General features: G+C 55.5%; 1 protein-coding gene across 1 annotated transcript in view; it reads right to left on the bottom strand.

Moving 5' to 3' along the window:
- Positions 1-13,268, bottom strand: part of CASTOR2 (cytosolic arginine sensor for mTORC1 subunit 2) — a 58,398-nt gene extending 45,130 nt beyond the window's left edge. The window contains exon 1 of the mRNA XM_030300791.1: positions 13,114-13,268. Coding sequence (XP_030156651.1) covers positions 13,114-13,226 — 113 coding nt within the window. The 5' untranslated portion in view covers positions 13,227-13,268. The remainder of the gene's footprint in view (positions 1-13,113) is intronic.
- Between the last annotated feature and the right edge of the window lie 9,368 nt (positions 13,269-22,636).

Raw genomic sequence — 22,636 nt, 5'->3', positions numbered from 1 at the left:
GTGGGGCGGGGGTGGGGGTGACGCGAGAACCTTTACTCTATGGGAGGATTCAGGGGTCCCGGCTTTTGGGAACAAGCACTCCTTGGGGCGTTAACACAGGGCGTTTTCCCAATGCTTTGACTTTTCTGGGACATTCTAGCAGCACAAATGCAAAGCAGGCCCACGGCACAGGGGGACACGTGGGATCTTACAAATGCCACCGCCTCCAGGTCCCGTGACCCTGACCGTGCTGGGCTCCTGGGCTCCGGACCAGGCACCCACTGAGCCCTTGATCTGTGTGACCACACTAACCCTGTGAACAGCCCTGTGATGCGGACGTTAGCACCTTCTCTGTTTTCCAGGGGAACCTGACTACAGGCGGTTAAACCAGGCTAATTTGGACTGAAGGGCTGGGGGAGGGAAATGGCCAGAGGGAAGCTGAGGGGGGGTGGGGGGGGGAGATCACTCTGAATAGAGCTACTCTGAAGAGTATTTAGAAAGAACAGATAAAAAAAGAAACGTGGCTTCACTGCCTTCAAGCGCGGGTCCTCCTGACATCTGGGCCACCCACCGGGGGCCTGCGGAGGCCCAGCTCCGGGAGCTGATACGGCAGCCTGTCATTTACAGGTGACCCCTGCAACCCCTCTGGTCCCCTCGCTCCCATCTGTGACATTCTGGGTGGGCAACCTGTCCCCAAAGGATTGCTGAGCTGAGGGGGGGGGGGGAGGGCATCCAGCCGTGGTGGGTGCAAACGAGTTCTCCCAGACAGTTCACCATGGAGCCCTCCCCCCACCTCAGAGCTGCACCTGCCTGGGGCCGAGCCGTGGGTCGGGGAGACAAGAATCAGGGACAGGTCCCAGCTCCCGGATGGGAGGGCCGGGGCCATCTCCCGTCCCTCAGTGCCCTGACCCAGTCTCACCCCGACCCAGTCTCACCCCTGAGGCGGTTAAGGGAGGCAAGAGTCCAAGGAGCCTTCTGAAACCTTCCCCCGACCCACAGCTCCACGGCAGTGTTCCAGATTCTCCTGCAGGCTCCAAATTCTGACCCTTGAGAAGAACGGGAATCAGTGGGGCTCCTCCCTGCTGTCACGGCTCACACAGCCAGGGTGACAGCTCTGTACCCATCCCGAGGCCTCTGACGCCACGTTTAGACTCGCCCACAAACCACGCAGTGTGGACACGCAGGACTCCGTCTGCATCCTGAAGACGACGGAGAGGGGTCAAGGCCGTGCAGGGAACCCCAGGGGGGATGGGCACGGGAAAGTCCCTATGCTCAAGGCCACCTGTGATTGCAAACACAGCCCCTGCCCTTGTCAGGCTGGGCCTTTTGTGACGCTTGCTCTCACCTGGGCAGAACCTCCCCAGGCTGCCTTGTGCCACCAGCTGACCCGTGTTCTAGACGAGGACCCCGGGGCAGGGCCGGGGCCCGGGACTCAGGTGGCAGGGCCACACTCGGCCCCAGAGCAGGCAACACGTGTGCGGGAAGGGATCAGATTTCCGTGCAGCTGCCCCCTTCAGGGTCCTCAATAAACATCCGCTGAATTCCTACGGATAACCAGCTCGCCACGCACTGGGTGCCTGAGCCCTCGACCTAAAATTTCGTCGCCACAACCCAAAGAGGTTGATTACCGTGCTGCCCATTTTAAAGGTGAGGCCACTGAGCCCCGGGGGGTGGCTCCCGACAACCTGCCTGCGGTCACACCGCTGATCAAGCGACAGACCCAGGAGTGAAAACCCGTTTTCTTGACCGTGGCAGGCACGTCCCAGAGAAGCGGCCACTCGAGTAAGATCTTCCGTGCGGAGTTAAGAGCGGGCATGAGTGAAGCGGGGCCCAGGCAGGGAAGGGCTGGGAGCAGGGGAGCCCGCCCGAACCCCGATCTGCTACGTGTCTGCTGTGTGACCTGGGGCGGGTTACTGGGGTGGGCCCCTCTCCTGCCCACGGAGCCGTGGCGGGGGTGAATGGCGCAAAGCCCCGGTACATAGTAGGCGCTTCAGAAAGATCGCAGAGGTTAAGCTTTGTCTGCTGTAAATTCCCCAGATCGGTCACCGCATTGGTGACTTTTGAGCTCTGAAGGAAAAACACTGAACTTTGAGAACAAATTTCCACCCGCTGCCTCTGCTGCTCAGGAAAGGGAGTCAACCATGGGGTGGGGAAGGGATCTAAAGGAAGGCTGAGGCCCTGACAGTGGAGGGGAAAGTCCAGGGGAGCGTCCAGGAGGCCCGGCCTGGTTTCAGGGGAGAGCCAGCCTTTGAGGGAAAATTAACCCTACCTTGAAAATCAGCACCTGGTTACAGCCCAGGGCTCGGCCAGTGCAGAGGGAGGGCTGACCTCACCCGCCCTCCCTCCTTGGCTCCCTCCCTCCCTGGTCATCTCCTGGCAGCCCCCAGCTCAGATCAGGTGGCTACAGCCTAGGCTGGGTCAGAGAGGGGGCCGCTCTCCTCCACGGACACCTCACCGGGGCCCTCCCCCCCAGGTGTGGCCACCCCAGGGCCGATGTACCCTCCAGAAGCTCACCCCTCCAGCAAACACCTGTTCAAGACCGGTGACAACCAGAGCAGTCTCTGAGGGCCCCAGGAGGCACCGGAACCCATACAGGACACGTCCTCACCTCCACTCACGGGTGTGACCACGCAGGTGACCCCAACTTCCCGCCAGCTCGGGACCAGAAGGACTATGGGACGGGCCGGCCGCAGGCTAGGCGTTTACGCAGGCTATCATTTCCCCAGAATCCTGTTTGCCCACAAAGCAACAGAGTGGCTCTGAAGTTCGGCAGCCTCGGCCGTCGTCACCCAGTAAGGGCCTCCAGGCTCCTCCCCACACTGAGCTCATGTGGTAGTCGGTGACTCCACAGCCAGCGGCCCCAGGTTCAAATCCCCACACCTCAGGTATGTTACAAGGTACAGCTGGTGCGGAAAACAGCCCGGGGTTTCCTCAAAATGTTCAGTGCACAGGGGCGCCTGGTGGGGGCTCGGTCGGTTGAGCACCCGACTCTTGATTTGGGCTCAGGTCACGATCTCACTGTTGGTGGGTTCGAGCCCCGCCTCGGGCTCTGTGCTGGCAGTGTGGAGCCTGCTTGGGACTCTCTCTCCCTCTCTGCCCCTCCCCTGCTCTCTGTCTCTCAAAATAAGGAAAGAAACTCTAGAGAAATCGTGTCCAAAAATGTCAAGCGCAGAGTCACCGTGCGATGGCGTATGATGTCTACGCCCATTCCCAGGTACACAAACACCCAAGAGCGACGGAAACACAGGGCGACGCCAACAAGTGCACACAGGTGTCCACAGCAGTGTTAGTCATGACGGCCAAACCATGCCATTCCACATGGCCATCCGTGGGCGAATAAACAAAAGGCGACACGGCCATACAGTGGAGTATTATTCAGTCGTGAAAAGGAACGGCATCCCGACACAAGCCACAGCGTGAAGGAGCCTTGAAAACAGAACGCCAAGTGAAGGAAGCCGGTCGCAAAGAACCATGTGGTGCGACTGCCTTGAAAAGAAATGTCCGGAAGAGGCAAATGCACAGAGACAGACGGAAGGTAGACAGGTGTTGCCGGGGGCTGGGGAAGGCTGGGGGGAGGGCGGGCACTGCTTAACGGGTGTGGTTTCTTGCGGGTGACGAGAATGTGTTGGAATTAGACAGGTGTGATGGTTGCACAACTCTGTGAGCACAGTGGATGCCACCAAGTTGTAAACTTGAAGACAGGGAACTGCATGGTATGTGAATTAGATCTCAGTAAAGCGGTTATTAAAAAAAAAAACAAAAAACCCTACTCTGAGGCGCCTGAGTGGCTCAGTCGGTTGAGCGTCCAACCTTGGCTCAGGTCACCATCTCACGGTTCATGAGTTCGAGCCCCGCGTCGGGCTCCCCGCTGTCAGCACAGAGTCCGCTGCGGATCCTCTCTGCCCCTCCCCTGCTCGTCTCTCTCTCTCTCTCTCTCTCTTTCACAATAAATAAACTTTGAAAAACAAAATAAAACACCCCCTACTCTTCCCTTATTGGCCTCTGTGATCTGGGGCAAGGAACTGATCCGTGCGATGCCTCAGTTTCCTCCTCTGGGAAATGGGGCCAGTGACCGTACCTACGTGATTAGGGCCACGGTGAGGACCAAGCGAGCTAACAGAGAACACGTTCTGAGCAGCTGTCTTGCCGGATGTCAGCTCCTTCCCTCCGCCTGAATCCGCCATCCAGCCCTTCGGCTTCCACATGCTCTCCAGGCTCCTGGGGCTTTTTTTCTCTTTTCATAAAATTTTTGCAAAGCATACGTGATATAAAACTCACCACCTGAACCGTTTCTAAGTGCGCAGGTCGGTAGCGTTATGTGCATCACCTCGCTGTGCGACATCTCCCCGGAACTCTCTTTATTTTGCAAAACAGAAACTCAGCACGCGCTAAACAACAACCTCCCCAGCTGATCCCCCCCTCTCCCCAGGCCCTGGCGGCCGTCGTTCTACTTTCTGTGTCTACACATCCGGCCGCTCTAAGTACGTCATGTGAGTGGCATCGGGCAGTACTCTATATGTCCTTTTGTGAATGGCTTATTCCACTCGGCGTAACGCCCTCCGGGTTCATCCACGGTGTAGCAGGTGTCAGAACCTCCTTCCTTTTTAAGGCTGACGGGTATTCCATTGAACGTATGCACCACACATGACCCGTGGACGGACACAAAGCTGCTTTTGCCTCTGGGCTATATTATGAATACTGAAGCCCATAAACATGGGTTTAAGCATAGATCTTAAGCATAGAGCTCAGAGGTCGGAGTATGTCCAACATATCGCATTTAAGGCAAGGATGATGTAAGGCATCTAGAGGTGAGTTTCCCCTTGTAAGTTCTTTAAGTTTATTTATTTTGAGAGAGACAGTGAGAGCAAGTAGGGGAGGGGCAGAGAGAGAGAGAGAGAGAGAGAGAGAGAATTCGGAGCAGGCTCCACACCATCAGCGCACAGCCCTAGGCGGGTCTCAAACCCACAAATCGCAAGATGGTGACCTGAGCCGAAATCAAGAGCCGGACGCTCGAACAACTGAGCCATCCAGGCGCCCCTCCCCTTAAACGTTTTCATCGAACGCACTCACAACAAACTGTGCACGGTCAGCTGCCATACATCTCGGTGGGCCTGTCTGGTTGCTGGACGATCAGAATGGGCCCCAAGCACTGGCGGGACCGGGCGGGTCCATCCGGGGCTGGTTCCTTGTACCCCCAGAGGTCGTCGTAAGAAAAAACCCCACAGGCTCTGGGCAGAAATGAATCGGTGCCATAGAGCGCTGGTCCTAAGGCCTGGACGTGCACCTGGAGTGAGGACAGAGGGGATCAGTCCTCCTAGTCTGTACCCCGAGGTGCCAGTGATCCCAGGACACCACTCACCCAGCCTCAGGGTGGCTTCCTGGAGGAGGTGAGGCAGGAGCCAACCCCCGGGGTCATCCGTGTTCAGTCTGAGGACCGGTGAGGGCTGTCGGGCTGGACTAAAGCTGTAGTGACCACACATTCTGGTTTGCCCTGTTGTCCAGGGTAATTATTTTTAGTGCGCCCTGTCATTCTCCAAAGTGTCCCCGTGCGGGTGATAAATTGCAGTCACTGTGTGAGTTACTTGTTGCGTAACAAATTACCCAAAAAACTCAGTGGCTTGAAAGTACGTCCAACTTCTATGTCTCTCGCAGGTCCTAGGGGTTAGGAAAGTGGGAACTTGCGGAGGAGGACCTCTTAGGAGGCTGCAGTCAAGTGCTGGCCAAGGCTGTGCTCACTGGAAGGCTTGCCTGAGGCGGCAGGGTCTGTTTTCAAGGTGCCTCGCTGTCGGTGGGAGGCCTCAGTCCCCCCTCCACGGGGCTCCTTCGCTGTCCTTGCGACATGGCAGCTGCCCCCATGGAACAAGGGACCCGAGGGAGACAGGGAGACTGAGACTGAGAGACACGGCCAGGCAGAAGCTATCCGTTTACGTCCGAGGCTCGGAGGCTTACACCGTCATTTCTGCCACCTTCTGCTTGTTCAAAGAAAGTCGCTAATCCAGGCCCCGCTTCAATGAAGGGGAGCCCTGGCTTCGGAAGGGAAAAGCGTTGAAGAATTTCGGATGTTTAACAACTACCGCTTCTAAAATAGGGCGTGTGTGCTGCAGAGACGGGACAGAGCCAGACAGGACAGAGGAAATCAGACTGAGCATTCACGATGCCAGGGGAGAAGCAGGGGATGGTCTGAGAAGGGCTTTTGAGCAAAGCAGAGTGAACCGTGACATCTGCCCCAGCACCAGACTCCAGTGGGGCCACACGGCCTCCGCTCAGCCCCTACCTGACCCACTGCCCCCTTCCTCTGGGTTTCTCACCCTTGATCTCGGGTGGAGAATGCACCTTTTCTCCCCACTGGACAAAAGCTCCGTTTGTGTTTCCCGCTGGGCCCTGCACACAGCAGGTGCACGCTGCCGGGTTTCTGCATGAACGAAACAGCCATGTGCACCAAGCACAAGTTGTCGTCCCACCGACCACAAGTCACAGCCTGCACTCTTTACGCACCTCTCCTTCCAGGCTCCAGGCCTTTGCTCGTGCTGTGTCCCCTGCCCGGAATGCTCTGGCTGTGCTCGCCACTTGCACAGCCCTGGAGGCGGAGGGACCCAGGGGAGAGCTGTCTGGCTAAATCAGGGGAGAGATGAGAAGGACGGGCCATGGCGGGAGCAGTGGGCACGGGCGAGGACAGGTAGACCACGCCAAACAGCTGGATGTGGGGCAGGCCAAGGACAATGCTGTGCCTTCCATACCTGGCGCCCGGCAGCTGGGGCCACCCCGTGCTCTCCACGCATACCCTCCGGACCCACCAGTGCCCACCCCCTCCAGCTGCCTGTCTTCCCGCATCCTCCACCCCTCCACCCCCTGCCGTCCTCCCATTCTGCCCCGGCTCAGCTCAAATGGTGCCGTCTCCTCCAGGAAGCTTTACCCGCTTGCAGCTCTGGGGTCCTATAGCATTTTGGCTGCCCCTTGCCGAGGCTAAGCGACCCAGGTCCTCAGGCAGGTTCCTGGAGAGCAGTGACAGAATCTCCACTTGCTAGAATCAGAGTGTATGCATGTGCGGAGCCGTAAAAAGTCTCCTAACCCTGGGCTTTTCCACCTCCGCCCTGGCACTCGCCAGCTTAACCAGGGCATTTTCTCTCAGCTAACGCTCATCGGAGCTTATAGCGGACCAGACTCCGCTGAAGCGCTTGTCATGTCTTGTTAAGTCCTCACGGCGGCCTAGACAGTAGGCATGATCATGATCCCCGTTAGAGAGGTAAGAAACTGACAGCACAGAGACGTCAAGCAACTTGCCCAAGGTCACACAGCCAGGAGGCAGCAGTGCTGGGATGCCACCCGAGGTGCCCGGTCCCAGGCCCGGACACCGCTGCTAGCCCACCTTTCCCTAAACTGCAAGCAAGTGGTGGCCTCAGCCCAAGGCACTCAGGAAAACGATGAGGGCTTTGGATGGACTTTTTGCAATTTTGAGCTTTTCTCTTAGAGATGCCTCCTTTTAAAATTTATCTATCTGTCTATCTATTTATCTATCTATATGCCTATATATGCCTGTCTGTCTGTCTGTCTGTCTATCTACCTATCTATCTATCTATCTATCTATCTATATGCCGCAATGCCACGACTGTGAGATCACGACTATCTATCTATCTATCTATCTATCTATCTATCTATCTATATGCCGCAATGCCACGACTGTGAGATCACGACCTGAGCCGATATTAGGAGTCAGATGCTCATCGACTGAGCCACCCAGGCACCCCTCCTAGAAATGCCTCTTAAATCTTCAGCGCTCACTATGGCTTGTCGGCAAGATTTCCCACAGGCAGCAACACGAACGGGCGCGCACAGGTCAGAACGCACCCGACACCTGCAGACTGTGGGTCTGGCCCAGGTGGGCGGTGTGGGTTTTTGTGGGCACCTGCTTACCACATACTCACCTGGGCGCTTTTTCTGCCAGTCGAATGAGATGCACTTCCTTGGGTGGAATTTAAAGATAAGAGCATTTTATGGGCAAAAAAAAAAAAGGGGGGGGTGTGGAGGGGGTCTTACAGCTTCCTGCCACCTGAATGCATCTCAGGATGATGACCTTGCCCCTGTCCTCCCTCTGCTGCTGTGACCTCTCAGCGGCACCTCTGCTAAGTGGCCCCTGGGGACGGGGCATCCAAGCCGGCGGGCCCTTAGGCCTGGCTGCCTGGTCATCAGGACAGCTTTTACCGCCTTACTTCTTGGGTTCAAATCCCAGCCCTGCCCCTTCTGTGTGTTCCTTGCTTTCCTCATCTGTAGAATGGGAATATTCCAACTCCGACTTGGAGCGGTCACAGTTTTCACTATATACTCATCAGTGGACCCCAGCTCTGCCTTACAGGGCCGCGGAGAGCAAATCTGAGTCCTACAGGACACTGGTGGGCTTCCACCCGCCCCTGGCCCTGAGCCCCCAGGCGGTGGGCCCCTCCTGCAGTGATGGATCCTGATTGGTCTGCGATGGTCTCATCCCCTGCGCAGTGACTGGTGCAGGCCTGTTCATGTGACCCAGTTCTGCTCCAGGAGTCGATGCAGGAGCAGAGCGGGGCTGGGAAGTGTTCCTGGAGAGGTTTCTCAGAGACATTCTGGAGGCAAGGGGCCTTTCCCTCCCTTCGGTTTCCTCCTGAGCTGCCAATAAAGCCTGCAGCTGCCCCGGCCATTCCAGAGGGAGCCACACCGTCATGCCAAGGATGGCCAAAGACAAAGACGGGGAGACCTGGGTCCTTGAGGACATCATCAAGCCTTTAAGTTATTAACCTTAGAGCAGCCCTGACTCCCAACCTCTTATCACACACACTTCTTATTTAGGCCAGAGAAGTCAAGGCTTTTTGTTATCTGCAGCCCAAAGCAGCCTGCTGATATCTCGCGGCTGGGACCTTCTTGAGATCAAGCCCATCGTCGCGAAGGAAGGGTCTAAGCTCGGCTTGTGCACTCAGGGAAGACTTCTTGGAGGAGGTGAGGTGAAAATGGAATCTAAAAAGAATGAGCCGGCGGAGGAAGGGGGAAGGGTAAAGAATAACATCCCGGGCAGACAGAACAAAGGTCTGAGGCTTTGGGCCATAGGGCGTGTGTGCGTGCACACGCGCGTGCACGCAGGAGAAATAATCTCTGTGGCTGAGGCCGGGACAGGTGAGGCTGGGGAGGGGCGGGCAGGGCTGCAGTGAGCCCTCAGCTGGGCTGCAGAGCCCCAGGTTACCGGGAAGGCAGAGAAGTTCCGTGGATGGCCTTGATTTTATTCACTCAGGGTCTCGCCCTCCCGCGCGGTGCCGTGGGTGGGATCCAGCCATACCCAGATGCTGCCCTACACCTCGGCAGGGGGCAGGGGGCGCTGGGTCTCGCTTCTCCAGGTGCCTCTTTCAGCCCCCAGGGCACTCCGACGGGACTGGCTGAAATCTGGGTCACTCTGTGCAGGAGTCGGACATCCATCAAACAGGCAGCTACTAAGTGCCTACAAAGCAGTGTGCTGAGCACAGCGGAGAAAGGACCTGGTTCAAATCCCAATTCTGTCTCTTCCCAGCTGTGTGACCTTGAGCAAGCCGCCTTCCTTCTCCAAACCCGGCATCTGTACCTCTTGGTAAGGGAGAGTGAAATCAAAGGTTTGCTCCAGTATCTCTGGTACTGGGTGGGGGTGGAGGGAAGTAGTGAGTAAAACGACTCTCAAAAAACTTCCTGAGGGTAAGGCTGGCGTCTGGGTGGGAGAGAAAGAAGCCAACAATACACTGTGCAGGACGACGGCTGAACAGGGAGGGAGCACCTGAACGGGGCGGTGTGGAAGTGCCAAGTGGAGGTGGCAGGTGACCAGCGGCGAGCCGAGCAGAGCGGTGAGCATTCCTGGGAGAGAAAAGGCCCACAGGGGCAGGGCGGAAGGGATACAGGAAGCCTAGGGCTTGGGCTCTGTGCTCCTAAAGGCTCTGGAACAGCGTGCAGCCCACAGGAGAGCTGGACCTAACTGTTGAACCTGGAATAGCAAGTCTCTGGGCTTCAGCCAGAAAGCTGCGGCTTCGAATCCTGCCTCTGCCACTTCACCTGCGTGACCTTGAGCAAGCCACCTGACCTCTGAGCCTCAGACTCCTTCTTTGCAGAGGAGGTTTTGTAAAAACCCAATTCGCGGAGCGGTGGACCGGCGTGTGCAGGAACTTGGACTAGGATCCCCTTCCCGCCTGGCTAACTCCTATTTGAAAGCCCTAAGGTCCCATGCCGCCTCCTGCAGGGAGCCTCCCAGGCTTCCCGCAGGCCTGTCTGCTACCCCACCTGACCCCCTTCCCTGACTCCACCTTGCTCTATTGTAACCGTGTCTTCCTTCTCTCCCATCAGGCTCTGGGCTCGGAAGAGGGAGGGGCAGGGTATCTCGGCATCTCTTAGATCCAGCGGCACCCCCACCCAGAGTGGGGTCCCTGCCAATGCGACGTCTTTCCCCAACCCTCCACCCAGGTGGAAAGTAGAGGGAAAAAGTGATTAAGTGCTGGGGATAAAGAGAAGTGGGGGCGGGGGATGTCAGGAAAGGTTCAGGGTGGTATCACTACCTCTTGAGGGGTGAACAGAAGTTTACTGGCAGAGGGGCATGTTTCCGGGCAGAATCGGAACTACGAAAGCACAGAGGTGTGAAGGGAAGGAAAAGGAAACTGTGGGTGACCAGAGTATTGGCCAGAATGGGTAAAGATCGAGGATTCTGGATCCAGATCCCAAAGGCCGTGCCAAGGATATGACCCTACAGGAAGCGGTGGAGAATCTGTTAACAGAGACGCTGGGGGAGGGGGCTGTAGCGTCTATACTGCACTAGTTTGGGCTAAAGTTAGGTTGGGGGAGGGGTGGGGCAAACGACAGGGCTATGGGCCACCACTTGGGGGCAGGGGCTGGTGGAAGAATCAAAAAGGAGCAAAAGTTTGCCCTGGAGGACTTTTTATTGAAAATAGCTTCGATCACACATCCACACCCAACACCCCTTCTACTTGCTAAAAAGCCAACGGCCACAATCATTCCATGCTGCACACGGCAGCCCTGGGAGAAGCAGGGGGCCAGATGGTGCTGTCTCCATTACAGACAGAAGGAGAGCCAGAGGAGGAAAGGGACCCTGCCATGGTCACGGTCACGGTCACGGTCACGGTCACTCAGGCAGTGAGGGGCTAGGGGCAACCTGAAGGCAGTGTTCCGGCCCAGAGTGCAGAAGAGGCAAGCACCTTCTTGGAGCCAGACCCTGGAGACGGGGATGACCTTTGACCTCTGAGTCATCTGGAGCCTGGACTGGTCACCTGGGCCACAGACCAGCTGCCTCCAGCAGGGGACAGAGAAGGGGGACTCAGGACTCAATTCTGTGGTCCGACAGGTCAGCAGGGGCTCACTGCTCCCCCCACCTCCTTCCCCCCCTCCCGCTCCCCCCTCCCAGCATGTCTGTGAGTCCTCTAGACTGGACCCTGCGGTGGGGGCTGAAGAGGGCCAGTCCCTACACAGAAGGTGAGGGGCAGAGGGAGGGGCTCTTTGCTGCCCTTCTAAGAAGCCCCCAAATGCCCCCTCCTCCCAGCACCCACCCAGGCCCCACACAGCCACAGCCTGAGTCATCATCCTGGTTTGAATGGTAGCCGGCACATCAGCCAGGGGGCTGCCTGGGGCTGAGGGCCAAGGGTTGGAAAAACAAGGCCGGTTTCTCTCACCTCCAGCCTTGGAAGCGCAAGACAGGCTAGGGAGTGGGGGGCAGAGGGCAGGTAGAGGAGGGTTGGGGGGGGTCAAGAGCCAGAGGGGGGCCGAGGGGGGGGGAAGGTTCAGAATTTCAGCTGTTGGCTTTTGTTTTCAAATGACCTGTTTAATAATTACCTCTGCCATCAAAGGAGCCCAGGGTCCAGCAAAGGAGAGGTTTTCAACCCTCCATACCCCACCGAGCAGCCCAGCCGGGAGAAGAAAGTATACAAGATCCCACCGGCGGATCTGGCTCGCTCCATCTGGCAAACAATGGCGGGACTAAACTGCCCGCTCAGACACACACATCAAAGTGAGATTTCCAGGCAAGAACTTTAACAGGCAGATAAGAGGCTCCGATGGAATTATTTCCCTGCATCCCCAGAGCTTCCCTGGGCTCAGCGCCCAAGGGGGCAGCCTTAGGGGCCTGTCATTTTAACCTTAACCTTGACCTGTAATGTACTCATTCATTTTGCAGCCAGGGGGAACCGCCTCGGCCCCAACCCCGAAAGACCCAACCAGCAACAACTTCATGGCTTTGAACAGTCACAATGGTGGACAAACAAGGGATTTAAGTTACAGCGGCCAGCTCGCGCTCACACTCCACGGGGCTCCGGCACCATAAAAAACACACCCCAAACCAAGCACCCACGGGGGGCTCACACAGTCAGATCCTGACCCGGCAGGAGAAAATCCAACTTGGTTTTTTTTGTTTGTTTGTTTCTTCCCCAACCTCCCAAGGCCTTCAACTATTTTTCCCCCTGCAGCATCCAAGCCCAGCCTCGAGGCTGAGCCATAAACACGCCTGCTCCTCCCCCTTCCACGGTTCGGCAACACCCCCCCCCCCAACCTTCCTGGACCTGGAGGAGACAGAAGCACCGCGACCCTCACCCGCAGCCCCTCCTCGGGCCCTCCCCCCGGCCTCCCGCGCCGTCCGCAGCCCTCACAGACACCTTGAGATAAACACCCACTAATGATTTTATGATTTTCTGCTCTCTGGGTAGCCGCGCTCAGCAGAATCCCTCCCCCGGCCCTGGCTACGGGGGCCGGCCCAGCCGAGGGATTGGGGGATGGGGGTGTTAGTTTGTTTTTTCCACTGCCGCGTCCCCACACCTGTTTTTCATTCATTCATTCGTTCGTTCATTCATTCACGGATTCGTCACTGCAGCCTCCCCGGCCCTTCGGATCTCGGGGAGGGGATGGGAGGGAGCGGGCCGAGATGCGGCGGGGGGTGGGGGGGGGCGGGAGACGGCGGCGGGGGTGCATCGAGGCGGGGCTCGGGGTGGAAGGACCCCGCTCGAGGGCAGATCGGGCGGCTTCGTCGAAAACAAGGCGGGCGGCGGGGCGGGGGCGCTCCCCGGGGCTCGAAGTTGTTTTCCGAGCCGCGGCGGCGAGGACAGCCGCCCGGGTGCGCCTCTTTGTCTCTCCCCGGCCGGCGCCGCGTCCCCGCGCGCTCACCTGGTCTTGGAGGACAGGAAGGCAAGTTTGATCAGGCCGTAGGTGAAGAGCGGGATGCTCTCCTTGGCGACGCTGGCAACTTGCAGCCGGTGCTCCAGGATGTGGAGTTCCATCGTCCGCCCGCGCTCCGCGGCGGCTCATCGGCGGGGGGCGAGCCGCGGCCCCCGCCCCCTGCGCGCCCTGCCGGCACCGAGCGCCGCGGGCGGCCGGCCCGGGGACCGGGAGCTCGGCGCCGGGCGGCCCGGGGCGGACAAAGGGGAGGCCCGCCGAGCCGCGAGGGGCCGCGGGCGGCGGGCGGGCGGCGGGCGGGCGGCGGGCGAGGGCGGCAGCGCTGGCGGAGCGGCGGCGCGCGGCGCCCGGCGCGGAGAGCAGCTGGTGTTCGCTGTAACAAACAACTTGCCACTCAAACGCCGGCCCGCTGGGCATGCGCGGCCGCGGCGGGGCGTGCCGGGACTTGTAGTCGCGCGCGGCCGGGGCGCCGCCGGCCGGGGCTGTCGGGGGCTGGGCGGCCGCGCAAGGGGCCGGCCCGGCGCCCGCGGAAGGCAGCAGCGCGGGCGCCCGCCGGGCCGCAGGGGAGGCGGGGTAGGAGTGGGGGTTGGGGTGGGGTGGTGCGGAGCAGGCCGGGGGCCAATCGGGCCAGCCTGGGCCTAGCTGCGAGCTCTCACTCCGAGCCCGAGCTCGGGACCTGGCGCCCCGGGGTGCGAGCGAGCAGCCCGCACAGCCCCGGCGCGGGAGGAGGCCCGGGTCTGGGGGTGGGGGGTGGGAGATTGCTAGAAACCTCTGGTTAGGGTGCGGAGAAGCAAACCAGAGATGGGTGCTGCGGCAGAGGTGGGGCCGAGGGGTCCAGCGGAGGCTTCCTGGGGGAAGGGGTCATCCGGACTGGGTTCTGAAGGATGCATGGGAGCTCGCCGAGGAGGGGGGCGGGGCCGGAGCCCCGAGGCCTTCCAGGCAGAAGGAACAGCGTGTCCAAAGCACAGAAGCGTGAAAGCCCCCACTGGGCTGTGTTTGGCTTTGCTGGAGCGGAAAATGTGAGGGAGGAGAGGCGAGAGATAAGGCAGGCGCAGTCACCAGGAGTCCGGTCGAGAGGGGTCATGTATGCAGATCTAATGAGGTAGCCGTTTAGCCCGCGCGAGGGAGGGTGCTGGGGGCTGCGAAGGCCGAATTAGCGAAAAGTCTGAAATGATCCGAAGGGCTTCCCACCGCAGAGACAGCGTGCCCGTGACCGTGGCCTGGGACGCTTCCCCTTACTGGCTGACTGGTGTGAAACCGTCTAGGTTAAAGTTGCTGGCGCTTTGCTCTTTGGCAGAATAATTTGGGGACGTGATGGGTCAGGTTTACCTGCTGGGGCAGTCTGGGAAGGCTCTTTCTGAGGAAGACTCCGGCTCTGCCCTCCCACATTCTCTCGCTCAGCCCTCCTCGTCTGTGAGGTCAGGTCGGAGCATTCCGAGGCCCCCTCATTTACACACAGGGGTCTGGTAGCTCTTAGAGCTGGCTGATCCCCTCCCTTCCCGCTTTGTTTCCACGAAAGAATTGATCACCCTCTAATAAAGAATATGTTTATGTTGTTTTTTTTTTTAATTTTTTTTTCAACGTTTTTATTTATTTTTGGGACAGACAGAGACAGAGCATGAACGGGGGAGGGGCAGAGAGAGAGGGAGACACAGAATCGGAAACAGGCTCCAGGCTCCGAGCCGTCAGCCCAGAGCCTGACGCGGGGCTCGAACCCACGGACCGCGAGATCGTGACCTGGCTGAAGTCGGACGCTTAACCGACTGCGTCACCCAGGCGCCCCAAGAATATGTTTATGTTTTGTTGGTTGGTTGATTGGTGGGTCTGTCTTCCTCTGCAAGAATCTCACGTCCACGAAGGCGGTGATTTTGGCCTGCAATGCGACTGGCAGGTGAGGGCATACATGCAAACGCGACACTTTCAGGATCTAGGGATCTAGAAGGCCCAAACAGAAATGCATTCAGGGCCCAGGTGAGTAACATAGGTGTGTGAACCAGTTCGGCATCAGACAGTCATAAGTGGAACGGGACAAGGGAGGCCTGTCGGAAGGTATCACATTCAGTTAAAGAAAACAACAACAAAGCAACTGGTGAAACCAAACAGACAAGGCTAAAGATAGGATTCAGTCACTTTTCTGACTTCTGCGCTGGATGGCCTAAGTCAGTATTTTCTTTCTTTCTTTTTTTTTTTTTTTTTTAGTGTTTATTTATCTTTGAGAGAGAGAGAGACAGAACATGAGCAGGGGAGGGACAGAGAGAGAGGGAGACACAGAAATGGAAGTAGGCTCCAGGCTCCGAGCTGTCAGCACAGAGCCCGACACGGGGCTTGAACCCACGAACCATGAGCTCATGACCTGAGCCAAAGTCAGATGCTTAACCGACTGAGCCACCCAGGTGTTCCCTAAGTCAGTATTTTCTGATCTGTAGGCCATGACCCATGAGTGGAATGTGAAATCAGTTTAGCAGGACCTGACTGGTGTTTAAAAAAAAAAAAAGAAAAAGAAAATGCCAGAGTTTTGCACAGAGCAAGGGTAGTCAGTATATCATCTTTTCTAAGTTGCAGGAAACTTTAATTTTGGCATGTGGGTCCATATGTGCATTCAGGTGTGTGTGCATGTGTGTGTGCACACATGCGTGTGTGTGCTGAATCTTTTTGTTGTTGTTAAGTTTATTTCTTTATTGAGAGGGAGAGAGAGAATCCCAAGCAGGCTCCGCACCATCAGCACAGAGCCCCAAGTGGGGCTCGAACTCACAAACCGTGAGATTGTGACCTGAGTCGAAACCAAGAGTTGGGCGCTAAAAGGACTGAGCCACCCAGGCGCCCCCACCTGCTGGATCTTGACGCAAAGGTTATTTCTTACTGTGGTCTTGGCCGAAAGCGTTCGGCCACACCGGGAGTTTTCTCGTTGGTCAAGCCAGACCACCATAAAGTTTGCAAATGGATATGGCATCGGTTTGCCTGGGAGAATCGCTCTCACTGAGCCGTATTTGGGGCTGACGATTTTTGTGACACGACTACAGAAATCCATGCTGAGCTGTTAAAGATGCTGACCTGCCGGTTGCCCAATCCAGAGGATGGTTTCAGGCTGGGACTACAAGGAGACACCCACTGTCAAGGTCATGCTAGTTCTGGTGTGGCGCTTTCCCAGTAGAATTCACCTCTCTCTCTCTCTCTCTCTCTTTCGATTCCTTAGCCCTGCCCCCTTCTGGTCCTGCTCTGGTTTTTCCAGCTTTCCATCTGTGGTTTCTTCTCTGCCCTGCCCTAAAATGAATGCAGGCCCACCTGGTGTTCCTTCCTGTACTTGTATTTTTTTTTTTTTTAACGTTTACTTATTTTTGAGACAGAGACAGAGCATGAACGGGGGAGGGTCAGAGAGAGGGAGACACAGAATCCGGAACAGGCTCCGGGCTCTGAGCTGTCAGCACAGAGCCCGACGCGGGGCTCGAAGTCACGGCTCAGATCATGACCTGAGCCGAAGTCAGCCGCCCAACCGACTGAGCCACCCAGGCGAGGCGCCCCCCTGTACGTGTATTTTTACAGTAATGACTGCCAGTGAATCATGCCTCCTGGTAAGGCATCCCTCATCGACTTTGGCTTTGGCTATGGGACTTTTTTGGCCAGTGCGGTGTTAGCAAATGTGCTTGGTAAGTCCTGTACCCTGGGACCCGCCCGCTTAGAACACTGCCCTGAGACCGTGATGCTGTGAAGACGCCCGGTGAGAGACCACGGGAAAATAGAAACCCAGGCGGCCCAGCTGGAGCAATGGTTGGCATCCCTGGCGTCCAACTACCCGACATGTGAGTGGGACCCTCTTGGATCTTCCAGCTCCCTGTCTGGATGAACGCAGCCCCGTGAGCGAGCCAGGTGAAGCCAGAAGCCCGCCTATAGAAAAATATTAAATAGTTGTTAATTTGGTCTGGTTTATTATTTTTTTTAAACGTATTTATTGAAATTCAAAGTAGTGAACATACAGCACAGTATTGGTTTCCAGAGTAGAACCCAGTGATGCATTCCTTGTGCAGAACACCCAGTGCTCATCCCAGCAAGTGCCCTCCTTAATGCCCATCACCCATTTAGCCCATCTCCCCACCTGCCTCCCCTCCAGCGGCCCTCAGTTTGTTCTCTGTCTTTAAAAGTCTCTTACGGGGGCACCTGGGTGGCTCAGTTGGTTCAGCATCCGACTCTTGATTTCAGCTCGGATCACGATCTCACGGTTCGTGAGTTCGAGCCCCACGTTGGGCTGTGCGCTGACAGCGTAGAGCCTGCTTGGGATTCTCACTCTTTCCCTCTCTCTCTGCCCCTCCCCTGCTCACGTTCTCTCTCTCTCTCTCTCTCTCTCTCTCAAAATAAATAAATAAACATTAAAAAAAAAAAGAGTGTCTTAGGGTTTGCCTACTTGGCCTGGTATATTATTTAGCAATAGATAACTCAACCCTTACCTTCTCTGACTCTACGGGTATACTCAGTCTCTGGCTTCTAATAGGTTGATGGTCCTCAAATGGGCAATTCCAGGTCCAAACATGTTCTCAAGGCCCCGGTTCACATACCTAACTTCCTAGGGGTTGGCTACCTCCACGGAAAGTTTGACAGCCTCTGCCAACCCAACCTTCTCAAACCTTCCCTCATCATCTAACCCACCTCGGACCTTCTCCCCTGCCTCCTGTGATCCCCGTCTTGGTTAACGACGCCACCCCATTTCCTCAACTTACCCACCTGGTCTGGCACGTTGTGTTTTCCAAGATGGCCGCCCATTCTCCATGCTGCTTCCCGCAACGTCCCCATCATCCCATGAGGAGGTGAGTCTAGGTTCCCTCCCCTCGAATTGGAGCAGGTCTGTGACTACAGAGGACATGACTCCCTGTGACGGGTGATACCCTGTGCCCCTGGTCCTCCAGGGACTCTTGATCTTGGACCCATTCTGCCATGCTGTGAGGAAGCATGGGCCACACAGACCACAGGAAGCCTCTTGTCTTGGTTTGTCAGGGCTGCGTAAGAAACTGCCACAGACGGGGGGGGGGGGGGGCTCACCCAGCAAATGTGTGTTGTCTCACAAATCCGAAGGCTGGAAGTCCGAGATCAGGGCGTGGGCATGATTGGTTCCTTCTGAGGCTTCTCTCCTTGGCTTGTAGATGTCTTGTCTTCTCCCCGTGTCCTCACAAGGTCTCCCTGTGTGTTTGTATCTGCATCTTAATCGCCTCTTCTTTTTTATTTTATTTTATTTTATTTTATTTATTTTTCAGGTTTATTTATTTCTGAGAGAGTATGGGGGGGGAGGGGCAGAGAGAGAGGGAGACACAGAATCCAAAGTAGGTTCCGAGCTCTGAGCCGTCAGCATAGAGCTCGATGCGGGGCTCAAACTCACCAACTGAGATCATGATCTGAGCCAAAGTCAGATGCTTCAGTGACTGAGCCACCCAGGGGCCTCTATGTCGTTTTATTTACATTTAAAAACTGCCACTCAATTCTGTTGTTAGAAAACATTCACGTGTGTTTGGAGTAGTGTGATTAACTGTCCTGGTTTTTCTGGGCCTGAGGGGGATTTGGGGACTTGGGGCTTTCAGTTTTAAACCCAGGACTGGGGTAAATCGGGACACGTCGGTCACACTACTGTGGAACCACTTGGTTATGGAAATCTCTGAAATCTAAACCCAGATGTGCAATAAATGTAAAATACTCTGGCTCTCAGAGACGTGGTATAGAAAAAAAAATGCAAAATATCTCAGTAATTTTTTATATTGATTACATGTCAAAATGATAAATACTTTAGCTATTGGGTTAAATAAAATATTAAAATTAACTTCATCTGTTTCTTTTCACTTTTTTTAATTTTTAAAAAATGTTTTATTTATTTTTGAGAGAGTGCAAGCAGGGGAGGGGCAGAGAGAGGGGGACAGAGGATCTTAAGTGGGCTCCGTGCGAACAACAGGGAGCTTGATGTGGGGCTTGAACTCATGAACTATGAGATCATGACCTGAGCCAAAGTCGAATGCTCAACCAAATGAGCCACTCAGGTGCCCTTTAATTTTTTTTTTTTTAACGTTTACTTATTTTTCAGAGAGAGAGAGAGAAGGAGGGAGGAGGGGAGGGAGGGTCAGAGAGAGAGGGAGACACAGAATCTGAAGCAGGCTCCAGGCTCTGAGCTGTCAGCATAGAGCCTGATGCAGAGCTTGAACTCATGAACTGTGAGATCATGACCTGAGCCTAAGTCGGTTGCTTAATGGACTGAGCTACCCAGGTGCCTCTGTTTCTTTTCACTTTTTAAAAATTCCAAATGACACGTGGCTTGCATTATATTTTCTTGGACAACACTTTTCCAGAACAGCTGTTCTTAAACTGTGGTTGGTGTCAGAATCCCTGGAGGCAGAAATACTCAGCCCCAGGCCCTCTCCTGCTTCGATGAGCCTGGACCCCCAGGCCTCAATCCCTCCGCTGGGGGTGTGGTAGGGGGGAGTGGGGTGTGGGAGTGTGGACACCAGCAACTTCTCCACGCAAGTCTAGAGTTTCTGGACGCAAGAAAGCAATGCCCAGAGATGGATAGGACTTCTCGCTCTGCCTGGCCGGGGCCCAGCGTGGCCTTCACCGTGAGTTCCTAGCTTAAGAGCCCACTTTCTCTCCAGAAGATAAGCACCTGTCATGTCTACCCCCTTCCAAGAAGGTTCTGGCCCCTTTCCACGGGTCGAGAAGTGCTCACTCGGGCTGATATTGATTCCATTGATCTGGGGTGGGATCAGGCATTTTTTTTCCTTCCCACATTCCCTGGCGGTTGCACATGTGCAGCCGGGTTGTAAAACCACCACCCCGAAGCCTCAACGCCCAGCTCTCAAATTGCATCTGAGCCGCAGCCGCAGCGACAGCGTTAACCTGGGTGCTTGTTAGAAATGCTCGGTCAGAAACTCCGGGGGTGGGGGCCTCAGGTATCTGTTTCACGGAGCCCTCCGGGAGATGCTGACATAATCCTGAGTCGGAGAGCCACTGCCTTAACGGAAGAGGGAAGTCAGCACGGGAGCAGTGTGGTGGGGTCTGGAGTCATGTAGAAATTACAGGGGAGGGGTGAGGTCACTTCTGTCCCTGGTCACACTCTTAACCCACACAGGGAGCCTTACCTCCTTGGCTTGACCTCGTGCTCGTCTGTCCGTGGTGGCCGCCCAGTGTATATTTTGATGATTTCCCTTGTTATGAGTCCTGTGTTCACAGTGTAGAAGCTTCCACGCCCTCCCTCATGGCTGCGAGGCGGGCTTATCAGACCAGCGCGAGAGGGGCCCAGAGGCACGACAGGTGCACGTGCCGCTGAGAGGGATCAGGCTTTCAGGGACGACAATAGGATTTGTCCCGGTGACTATTGCCGCGTAACGCACAGCCCACACTTCGTAGAGTAAAACGACTATTATTTTATGAACCCGCAAATTCCGTAGGTTGGAAACTGAGACAGGGCATGTGGGGACAGTTAGGCTTTGCTCCCACGTACCTGGCTGGACTTCACCTTGGAAGGCTTGGATCCTGGGAGTGACTTGAAAGGCGGGGGGCTGGACTCATCTGCAAGTTTCTCCACTCGCACGTCCAGCGCCTGGATGGGCTGAGCTGGGACTGTCAGCGGGAGCCCTCCTCTGTGTGACCTGGGCTTCTCACGGCAGGGAGGCTAGATTCCCAGAGGAAGCACCTCCAGAGGCTGTGTTCCAAGAGAGTCAGGTCGAAACCTTTTGAAACCTCAGAGGTCACATGCCATCACTTTCGTGGTGTTCTCTTGGTCCAAACAGGCCCAAGCCGGTCTTGAGTCAAGAGGAGGGGTCCACCTCGAGATGGAAGAATGACAACGTCACCTTGAAGAGCGAGTCATGTGGAATTCTTAGTGGTGCCATTTTAGGGGACACCTGCTGCCTGAGTAAAGGTGAGGTCCCTAGGAGAAGGTGTGGCTGGTGGAGGTCTGGCCCCATGGTGCAGAGAAGGGTCCAGAAGTTCAGCCTAGACCCTGTTTCTCCAGCTCTCCCAAAGAGTCTGTTCTCAATCTCTTTAAATTGAGGTTTTATTTTTTTAATCTTGAAAGAATTGTAGATTTGAGATTTGTTGTAAGAAATAATCCGGGAGGTCCCCCAGACCCTCTACCCAGTCTCCACCAATGGTAGAATCTTGTAAAAACTACAGTAAATTTCAGGGCGCCTGCGCGGCTCAGTCGGTTGAGTGTCCAACTCTTGATTTCGGCTCAGGTCACGATCTCATGGTTCGTGAGATCGAGCCCTATGTGGGGCTCTGTGCTGACAGCCTGGAGCCTGGAGCCTGCTTCGGATTCTGTGTCTCCCTCTCTCTCTGCCCTCCCCTGCTCATGCTGTCTCTCTCTCTCTCAAAAATACATAAACATTAAAAAGAGAGACAAACAAACAAACAAACAAAAAACCAAAATAACACATCATACTCTCACACCCAGGGAGTTGACGCTGATACAATGCACTGAGCTTATCCAGATTTCCACAGTTTTACGTGTACGTGTGTGTTTAGTTTTCTGCAATTGACTCAATAGTTTAAAAACGCACTCTTTTCCACCCTTGTTTTATTGAGAGATAGTTGATGTGCAGAGGTATATCGTTTAAGGTGGACAGCATAATAATTCGACTTACATTTTTTTTTTCAAAATTATTTTTAATGTTCATTTACTTTTGAGACAGAGACAGAGTGTGCGAGCAGGGCATGGTTGGGGGGCAGAGGATCCGAAGCCGGTTCTGTGCTGACAGCAGACAGCCTGGTGCGGGGCTCGAACCCACGAACTGAGAGATCATGACCTGAGCCGAAGTCGGACGCTTGACCTCCTGAGCCACCCAGGTGCCCCTGGACTTAAATATATTATGACATGATTGCCACAATCAGTTAAGATGCATCATCTCATATAGATAAAAAGAACGAAAGGAATGTTTTTTTTTTTCCCCTTGTGATCAGAACTCCTAGGATTTACTCTCAACTTCCCTACGTATCACACAGCAGTGGTAACTGTGGTTTTACGTTCCTAGCAGGTATTTATCTTATAACTGGAAGTTTGTACCTTTGGAGCCCCCTCATCCAATTTAAAATCACACCCTTCATGGTAGAGTGTGCAACTCTTGACCTCAGGGTCGTGAGTTCGAGCCCTACATTGGGTTTCCTTAAAAAATAAAAGCTTAAAAATAAGGGGCACCTCGGTGGCTCAGTTGGTTAAGTGTCCAACTTCAGCTCAGGTCTAATGGCTCGTGGGTTCGAGCCCCGCGTCAGGCTCTGTGCTGACAGCTGGGAGCCTGGAGCCTGCTTCGGATTCTGTGTCTCCCTCTCTCTCCGCTCCTCCCTCACTCACGCTCTGTCTCTGTCTCAAAAATAAAGATGAAAAAATTTTTTTTAATAAAAATAAAATCATACTCATTTTAGAATAGTTTTTGAAATAACAGGAAACTTTCAAGGATACTACAGAGGTTCCTCTAAGTCCTCACCCAGTTTCCCTATTGTTAACATCTTTCTTTGTATGGTGAACCAATTTGTTACAATTGGTGAACCAATA

This window comes from Lynx canadensis, chromosome E3 (genome assembly GCF_007474595.2).
Source record: "Lynx canadensis isolate LIC74 chromosome E3, mLynCan4.pri.v2, whole genome shotgun sequence".
Lineage (NCBI taxonomy): Eukaryota > Metazoa > Chordata > Mammalia > Carnivora > Felidae > Lynx > Lynx canadensis.
Note: the sequence above shows the minus strand (reverse complement) of the source record. Positions and strands in the feature narration are given on the sequence as shown.